The 10,016-nt window shown below is 38.1% G+C and overlaps 1 protein-coding gene across 1 annotated transcript; it reads right to left on the reverse strand.

Moving 5' to 3' along the window:
* Positions 1-227: 227 nt before the first annotated feature.
* On the reverse strand, positions 228-5,311 carry LOC311217745 (arylacetamide deacetylase-like 4; the record flags this gene model as incomplete). Its single annotated transcript, XM_084300013.1, has 4 exons — positions 228-1,002; positions 1,342-1,405; positions 3,566-3,782; positions 5,129-5,311. 4 exons carry the CDS (start codon positions 5,309-5,311, stop codon positions 228-230), a joined length of 1,239 nt encoding a protein of 412 aa, XP_084156139.1.
* Positions 5,312-10,016: the final 4,705 nt, after the last annotated feature.

The following is a 10,016-nucleotide window of genomic DNA, read 5'->3' on the forward strand; positions in this document are numbered from 1 at the left end:
AGGTGCTTGATTTTATTTGCGTTTTTATAATAATGTTTTCTAGAATGCTCATGTTTTAAATAATCTTACCACTTGTTTGAGAGTAACAGGAGAAATGAGAAAGTACTAAATACACTTCCTCATGCAGTCAAAATAGAAAACATAAATCGAACGTGTTTGCATTCTTTGCCAAGTATACGTTCACCACAAATAATGTAAGACTTGCACCATTTTTCTGAAAAATATGATTATAGACTGTTTATATAATTCACAGTGTTATCAATTATCTTTTTTCCAGATAAAAAGGAAAAAATCCCATAGCCAAAAAAGGCTAAAATTCCATGAAAACCACTCTCAGAATGATACCAGGTTACTTGAATGCCATTGTCCTCTAATCGCTTCTTGTATAACAGTCCATCATCTCTAAGCACATCAAACTCGCAGGTCACAATGTAGGATTCAGGGAGCTGGCAAATAATTGAGTCTTCGGCTAAAAGGGGGGAAAATGTTATTGCTAACAGTTCTTTGACAGCTTCATGGACTTCATGTTTGTATGAAGTGGATTTCTGCGGTATGTAGCCTCTAATCTTAAATTCATCAGGAATATTGTCAGCACTTATCCATTTTTTATATTTCAGTTTCATAATCTCAGGAACATGGCAATTTTGTAGGATATCTTCAAGAAATGATGGTTTTCTATTAAGATAACGAAAACAGAAGTAGATAACTAGCTTCCGATACAACATGGGGATTCTAGCATTCTGCTGATAGGAAGGCAAATGAAAATCTAGCCCCTGTAATCCTGGGTAAAATAAGACCTGTGCGCGTATTTTTGGGAGATCCCTTTTATTTACCAGTATTTGGCAAATAACTGTAGCAAAATTAGCTCCACAACTGTCACCGCTAATGATGATGAGAGCAGGATCCACGTGATACTCTTCTAAATTCCTCATAAAGTATAGGGTAGCATTGAGACAGTCAACATATTGCCCTGGATATGGGTGTTCAGGAGCCAAACGATAACTGAAATGTCAAAGACATTGTGGTTATTGTCAAAGTAATTATGAAAATTTAATTTGCATTGTTCTTGGTTGATGGATATGGTAGTTAGGTAGGCCATTTTATCTAAATTTTGAAGTTTATATTTGTTTTTAGGTCCATGTAGACTGGACACACAAAGTAATGGTGTATAGCTATTTTAGAATACTTGGCCTGTAAGCACATTTCTAAATTAAATTAAAGGCTAAAGCCATAAATGGAGAACACCATCTAAAATAGTAAATATTTCCAACATATTTTTCAGAAATATTTCAGTTGTAAGCTGTGTTACCATAAATATTTCTATGTAAAAGCAGCACTTACCCAACAGACACAACCACTGAGTTACATTTTTTGGCAATATAGCGGCATATTCTTTCAAAGGCTCCTAAAGACAAAGTTTATCAGAAATTATATTTTAGAAAGGCAAAAAAAAAGTCACTGAGTACCTCAGCCTTCTCAATATCCAGGTAACCAGGTCTCCCATTTCCTTCCCAAAAGGGCCCACAATTTCCCTAGTCATCCCTTTGTCGCTGTTATACCTATAGAAGCCTTTCTTGTTGCCCTTAACATCCCTGGCCAGATGTAATTCTACCAGGGCTTGAGCTTTCCTAACTGATCAGAATGTTTCTTTGTATTCCTCCCTCCCCAGATACCTGTCCTTTCTTCCACCCTCTGTAGGCTGGCATGGTTCTGTAGACTTTCTGTAGGCATTCAGTGTTTCTGTCTTTATCCATCTTTGGCAGCCTGAAGAGACTTAGTATATTCACTTATTCTTTGTAAGAAGCATTTTCATCATCTACACAGCCTCTCACTGACTCTTTTTGGTGCTGTTAGATCCCGTTTGAAGTATGGGAACCCAAACTCTAAGCAGTATGCAGTATTTAAATACATCATGGATTTATTGAAGCTGCATAAAGAGGTTTCCTGTTTTGTCCTATCTTCCTTTCCTAATAAAAAATCATGGCACTTTATTTTCTTTTTGACTGCTATTGTGCACTACGTCAACATTTTCAGGCAATTTTCTAACATAATTGCAAAATCATCTTCCTGCAAAGTAGTTAGTCATTGTTTTATCTATAATGTTAGCGTGTTCTGCCCATCTGTTTGACTTCTGCTCTCCATTTCACCTACCATTTTATTACCTAATCCTCTGACATCTTAAAGGCATTCTGCACTTTTACAGCCAGCCACTACCTGCACTGCAGGAGTTATTATCTTATCACCTCTCAACTGCTTTTCTGGGTTTGAATAGCACTGGTTAGCACTGGTCCCAGTGCAGATCCTTATGGGAATCTCACAGGAACCTCCTAAAAGCCATCCTATTTCCACCTTGTAGTCAGTTTCTATCAAGTAAAGGATCATCACTCAGGTGTGATGGGTGTGTAGCCTCTTTAAGAGAGCCTTTTGGGAATCAAAGTTTTATCAACTCAGTTTCCTTTATTCATTTATTCACTGACTCATAGGAAAAGCTTAAATTGATTCATGAAGAATAGCTTCATTTTATATAAGTTGCATGGATTTTAAGGAGTAATTCATATTTATCTGCTCAACAATTCTGTTCTCATTGTAGCTTCAGCTAATTTGCCAGTTCCGGACTTCAGGCTTTCTAGTCTGCAAGTCCTTTTAAAAACGTGTCATTATGTTAGTTGTTTTCCTGTTATCAAATATGACGGGGAATTCAAGTGAAAGGTCACATGCAGGTATAGTCAATGTATAGGTATGGGTATTATATTAAGCCATGACATTATGATACAGCGCCTTTAATGTGCAGATTAGGCAATGGCAACTGTGTTTTGAAAAACAACCGTCCAACTTTATGGTAGTTTTTTCTTCCAGTGAAAGGAATTCACTGTTCATTTAAATCATGGAAGCTTGTATCTGGAGTCCTCACCACTTCCCAATCTAGCTCTAGAACTAGAAGCATCACAGTTGGTGTCAGCCTGGCCCTCCACCCAGACTACATGCTGTGCAGTGAAATGAGGGTAGACTATTTCTGCCACAGTGCAGAATGGGACCTAAATTATTATAAGCTTTTGTTTCTACATGATACTGAACCAAGCCAAGTAGGCTCACAACCTCAGTTCTGGGGAACTGAAGTATGTCCGACACTGTGCAAGTGGAGACTTACCCTTTGAATCAGTAAAGGATTCAAAACCCACAGACTTCCCTGTATGACCCTTGGAATGACATTCAGATTTCCATGCTAGGTTTTTCTTGGCTTCCAAGAAAAGCCCACATAGATTTGGTTGCTCAGAAAGAGATCCAGAACAGTTAAGAGGCTGAGTAGGCAGCCACTGAGACAATCAAAGAGTTGTCTCCCTTTCTGAACAAGAAATCAGTTATTTTATGCAGTAGAATCACAAGAATCAAACTCCCCTAAACTGGTTTTATTTTTAATGCTCATGTATTAAAGCATATGTATGCTTCATTTTGATTCTTGGATTCTTAAAGTAAGACAGCAAAAGCACCAGAGAAAGGACTGACACATATCTGAAGGGTAAAGGTTTAGATTTGATTTTAGAAATAGAAGTTGCTGATTTCTTACTAATGCTCCCAAATGTGCCAGCGCCTCCATGAAAATACAGTATTCCTCTTCTTTTGCCAGTAGGTGGCCACTTAGGCTGATAAATCCTCAAAGGTACCCCATCTACTTTGAGATCCTTGATAAGAAGTTTTGAATCTCTGCATGGTGGTATTCCATCCAGCACAAATCGCAATAAGGTTAAATCACCGCAGACCCCTAGCTTCTCCAAAATCTTTCCCTGTGGAAAAGAAAGAATTCAGCAAATTAGCATGAAAGTTTCCAACTCTCTTTACTTAAAATAATAATAATAATAATCTTGGAATTATTTTACTGTATTGTATTTCAAGAGGTACTGGAGACAGTGCTTCCTTCAGTGGAGTTATGGTGACTGTTGAGAAATCTTTGAATTGGTTTGATTGAATTGAGTGTCACTGAAGATTGCCAAAAAGAAACACAGCAAACCCCATTTTGCATAAGCAGTTGTCCTCTTGCTCATTATCTATGCTTGCATGTTTCTTTTTGTGAATCTGAAAAATAATTACAAATGTATTTAAGCTGAAAATATGGGGGAAAGGAGTAAAATAAGTTTTGATTTGGAAATAAGTGTCATAAGCAACTATGGGCGGCGTGAAGGTGGTGAAAGAGGGTTAGATGTTAAATTATAGATGGAGCCCTGCTAAAATGTATGGGAGTTGTAGGCTCATTATGTACACAAACACCAGCGGTTGCTTTTACTTCTTAAAGCTATGATGAAGAGGGCAACATTTTAGAAGGTATTTTATTATCTTCTGTATTAAAGATACTATATATTTTGTAAGAAAAAATACAAAGAAAGTTTAATTACCCATAGAAGAAGTTTTTGAAGTTTAGTGGAAAACAAAAAACTATATTCAAGCTACAACATAATGTCTTAAATTTAAAATCAACCGTTTTGAAGTCAATGTCAAAAGACTGTGGTATTTATAGGGGAAAATGTCCAGACTCTGAAGAGGATTCAGTGGTCACTTTTAGCCCAAGGAAATTCCTGGTTTAAGACTAACGTATGTAGATTTGAATGTGGTGTAACACACTCACTAACAACTTTTTTACGTTGGTTCTTTTTTGCTCTCTACAAATCTGTATGAAGTTCCTATGACACTGGAAGTGCCACATGACTTAGGAGATGGGATGAACAAGTTCCAGAATTTTTGAATCTGAAGGTCTCCCATTTTTACTTTTTTTTTTTTTTTTCCATAATAATTAATTTCTGCTTTCAGTTTGAAAGAAATTTGTCTTTATATTATGGAGTAGATATATTGGATATATGTTACATTCATGTGAGTAAATACACACACTGACACACATGCATTTTTAAAGAATGAGAAAAACCCAAACATATCGTTCATAAATACGGCTATATCCTACTTTCTGAACTAGCCACATAAGAAATTATATCATTTGGTTCATTTATCAGTGCTTACAGGTTTCAGGCGGGTGAATTGCTGCTGCCACTTTACTGTTTTTTTCTTACGCCATTATGTTCCATCTCCCAAGCATTATACCAAAATAAAAAAGAAATCCCCAGTATTAAGAAAGTGAACTTACCGAAATCATGGTTGTAATCATCACGGAATGGTAAAACCGAAGCTTTAGAGGTTGGTCAATTCCAGGTGGCATTTTTGAATTGAACAAGTCATATAATAACCCCGCCAGGAACAGTGCTGGTATTATAACAGGAGAGAAGAAAGCCATTCCAATTATTGCTAAACCTGTATAGACGGATGCCATTTCTCTTCCATGGAAATGAACTCCAAAAAAAACCTGTTCTATCTAAAGCTTTGTTTTTCAAGTGTTTCTCATGTGTCTGTCTTCACAGGAGACTAAGCACTCGGTTTATAAGCAGAAATAAGTTTATTAATGTTGCAATACTCTGATATTCTCCACCCTTCTTTGCTAATGATATTATTGGCAACACTTCCTTACACTGAAAAAAAAAAGGAGGAGGGGGAGATGTTTACTTTGTATAAAAGGAGAAATTTGAAATGTATGAAATTGATCTATATCGTGTGCTTTTCACTGCCATTGAGATAACCTTCCAGGGGCCACATGTGAAGATCGTCTGTCTGTTTGTTGTGGGCTTATTATGGGGGGACATTACAGCTGTCAATGTTAACGTTAGAGATGTGCGGCTACTTGCAGTTGTCACCAAGGTGGATACTCCGAGAAGAAAAATATTAAAATGCACGTTTTTTGATTTTGATTAATAGTGGAATGCACAGACTCAGTTAAGTAAGAGGACGTTTGCTCAGATTATAACCCGTGATATACTTCTGTGGAAAGATCTGTTTAATTGTGTGGTGTTTATTACTTAGCTGTGGAATTTTAGCATAGACTCCTTTGTTCGTGCTGATGTAGGAGTACAAGTGGTCACTGTAAAATCAGTGCTAGGCTGTGCCACTTTTAACTTACATGAAGGTCTCTCCAGGTGCAGGATATGATGTCTTTGGAGATTGAAGCAACTGCTGTTTCTGGGAAAACCTTTTTACTGATTAACCTCTAAGAATCTTATACTCAATCATGAAGTTACAGTTCCCAAACTTTTTTCCTTTCCTGGGTTTTAAAATGAAATTCCGGTCTGAAAACTGATTTCATCCTTAGTTTCGTTAGCCCAATATTTAAATCAAAACAATCAGGTCAGCTGACTTGCACAATTCTAGCTAGTGGAGATAAGAATGTGTGGGACAAAGCAACGTAAGTCTGCCCCAGCGTTTGTGAAATAGGCAAGCTCTCAGCTGCTCAAATTAAGGGCTTTTCTTTGCTGAGGTTTAGTGACTGGGGCCTTCTTTGTGAACTTGTATAGTTTACAAATTTAGCAATATAGTTGGTCTTAGTAATGTCAAATTGTACAGTATTGAAACCATATCCAGCCATCCATGGCCAACACTCATTCTGACCTAACCTTATCAACTTCTTTTTCTTTTTTTTTTCCTTATCAGTATCAGAACACAGATTGTAAACCAAAAGCAATTTAAAAATATTGCCCTCCCTTTTTTGTACTGCATGTTAGAAATCTGCTAAATATCTCTTAAGGCTGCTTCATTACATTATTTTGCTATAAGGAAGGAAAAATTCCAATAATTTCCCTATTAATTCATTTCAGTTTATCAGTAATGTCATTCAAAATGTTATGAAAGCACCAAGGAAGAAAGAGTGTTAAATAACACTCTTTAATGTTTTAAATGTTTTCTTCCGTTTCAGTCCAGTGATGAAACAAGTACCTTAGATCTTTGTAAACAAAAAAAGTGTTCTTTCTGGCACTAGATAGAAATCTATCTCAGATAACAAGCTACTACCAGTATCTCTTTAAACTGCAGCTCTTTGCTGATGTATTGTCATACATCCATTCTTCTACTCTTTCGGTAAGCTCCTTGCAAACCCCAGCTTTCCCAAATGCTTTACCTGTTTGTAGAAGAAACTGGTTTGCATTTGCTAAAGATTCAAGAGGTTCAGCTAAACTTGATAAAATTGATACAGCTTGGAGTTTGGAGTTGTAATGTGTATTTCTGGACATGCATGTGGTACTTTGTTCTTATAAAACATTTAACTCTTCAGAGCTCATAAAATTGATACTCTGTTCATCAAATTTAGAGTTGCTGGAGACAGACATGTTTAATATATCAGTTGGTGGGTACATAATTGACGTAGTGTAAATTCTTTCCAGTGAGTCTCCATTTATGCAAGAAGATAGTCACCTCTATAATTCATTCTTTTCATCATTTTTCAGCATATTTCTAATGGACATAGCAATGATGGCAAGAGGAAGGATTATAACAATCCCTATCAATAGAAATGTGATCTTTGCTGGTTTGTTGTATTATGGTTTTCCTCCCCAGCAGGCTTAACCTGTTGATTTCTGTAAGGCCTAAATAGGTGTGCAGTCAAGACCTCTTTGTAGATAGAGAATGCATAAAACTCACCTATTTCACATCTGTTGTAATTACACATCTCAGTGTAAGAGGCAGGCAGCTTTCAAACCAAACACCAATAAAGCCAAAAATGTCAGGGTAGATGATGCTTATGAGTTACATGAACATCAGGTCTTATTGTTTTTGTAATGTCTTTCCTTAAAATATTGTAAAACATTTCTCTTCTGATTGTAGACTGTGTTAGGAAACAGTTGACTAATGTGAAGCTGCTATGTGTAATACTGGAAATACTACAAGCAATAACTAAAATATGATAAAGTCATTAGATATAATGGCTGAGGTACTGATTCAGTCACGTATAGCCAAGTTTAGTAACTGACTGGAAGTCATAAAGCTAAGAATATAGAAAGGAAAAAAATATTACAAGGAAAGATTAAAAACAGAAATAATAGTTGCTGCTATGTTACCACTTTTAATTCTTCTTGTTTGTTTGTTTTTTAAGGTACCTTTTGAAATGAAACACTCCTGTATATATAATTTACCTGGCTTTGTTTGTGTGTTTATTTACTCTAGGTAATGTAGTATGACAATTAGATTCTATAATGCGATTTAACTAACTTCAGTTTCACCAAGGAGAAATCTTACTGTCCTCCAGCTCAAATTTCTGGATTTATGTAAACAAATAACTGAAAGCCTCTCAGACTTCGTCGCACCTGTACACCTCACTCATCCAATCTGGGATCTGGATTTACTGTGGCCTTTTGAGGGACAATAAAAAGATTTAAGAAATTACAGCTTAGTCCTTACCAGATGATGCAGTTTATTAAAGGTGCAGTGTAGTTGCTTGATCTGTCTCTTTCTTCACTCTGCATGCCTCCTACCTATCTTTTGGTGTCCTCCCTCTTTGTTATCTCCATCTCCCCACCCAAATTGGTAGCCACTCCTTGTGCATTTTGCTCTCATTCATGACTGAACATTGCCTTCTATTCAGTCTGCTGTAAGTCCTCCCTTTCCTTTCTTCCTCTCAGTTCTGCTATGAAGTATATCCCTTCCAAGTGACTCCCAGTTTAAACACTTGCTAACAAATTCTGCAGTAAAAAGCTGTACCGTGTCAAAAATTTGAAATAAAAACGATAACAAATATGTTTAGCATTCAGTGATGAACAATTAGGATTTTGTGTTGTACGATTCAGAGCAGGAACTTATTTGAAATGGTGACTTTGCAGAAGACTTTTGTTAACGTAGCGCTCTGAAATGTGGATGAGTTCTTGGATGTGTGTGCCGTGGTGGCTGTGCAGTTCTTTTCCTCAGGATGGGTGAGCTCCACCCAAGCGGAGTCCAAACAAACCACTCCAGAACCTCCACCTGGCATTTCATGACAGGCCACCAAACCAAAATGTGTTCTTGAGTCATAAATAGTTTGAATGTAAATGGCAGAACTGCAACAGCCTTAATTTGCTGTGGCCAGATCCAGCTGATACTTATAACTCAGAATATTCAGGTTAGCAGGAGAGGAATGCATCCTCAGCAAGTTTGCTGCTGATGGTAATCATCAAAGATGGAACTGGGAGGTGCTGTTGACTCCCTGCAGTGACAAGAGGCCATGCAGAGGGATCTAGCTAGATTGGAGCACTGGGCAGTCGTCAATGGCATGAAGTTCAGCAAAGGAAAACGTCGCATGCTGCACCTGGGATGGAGCAGGGCTGGACACAGGTACAGACTGGGAGATGCGTGGCTGGAGAGAGCAGCCCTGCAGAAAGGGACCTGGGGGTGCTGGGGACATCAGGCGCAGCGTGAGCCAGCAGTGTGCTCTGGCAGCCACGAGGGCAAACTGCATTTTGGGGCAACAAAGCTGGTAAAAGGGCTGGAGGGTGCATCCTATAAGGAGAGGCTGAGGACACTTGGGTTGTCCAGTTTGGAGAAATGAAGGCCAGGAGGTGACACGGTTGCTCTCTGCAGTCCCTGGGCAGGGGAAGCACCGAGGGAGGCACCGCTCTCTGCTCCCTGCTAACTGATGGCATCGAATGGCCCAAAGCTGTGCCAGGGGAGGGTCAGGCTGGGTGTTAGGGACAATTCCATTACCGTGAGGGTGGCCGAACACTGGAACAGCCTCCCTAGAGAGGTGGCTGATGCCCCGTGCCAGTCGGTGATCAGGAGGCATTTAGAAAACTCCCTCACTGATGTGCTGGAGCTTTTGGTTAGCCCTGAAGAAGTCAGGCAGCTGGACTTGATCTCTGAAGGCCCCTTCCAACTGTTCTGTTCTATTCTGTCTGTTCTGTTCTGTTCCGTTCACTATGATGAGAGAGTCAATAAACACAATGAAACACTGGGGTAATGGGCGAGTAGAAGACAACTGATAGGAATAAAAGAAACCATAATTCACAGGATTCTGTCTATTTATGTCAGCACCAGTATCCTACGGAGAATGTGCATCATAAGTAGAGAATAATATTAAATGTTTTTGTTTTTTTTTTAATAATTTAAATCAAATTTTGGAGTATGTTCTAATTGCCTGCTTATTTTCCAAAATACCGGTTGTGTATTGACTTTTAAATAGAGTAGTACAA

This window comes from Netta rufina, assembly GCF_964035555.1.
Source record: "Netta rufina genome assembly, chromosome: 22".
NCBI lineage: Eukaryota > Metazoa > Chordata > Aves > Anseriformes > Anatidae > Netta > Netta rufina.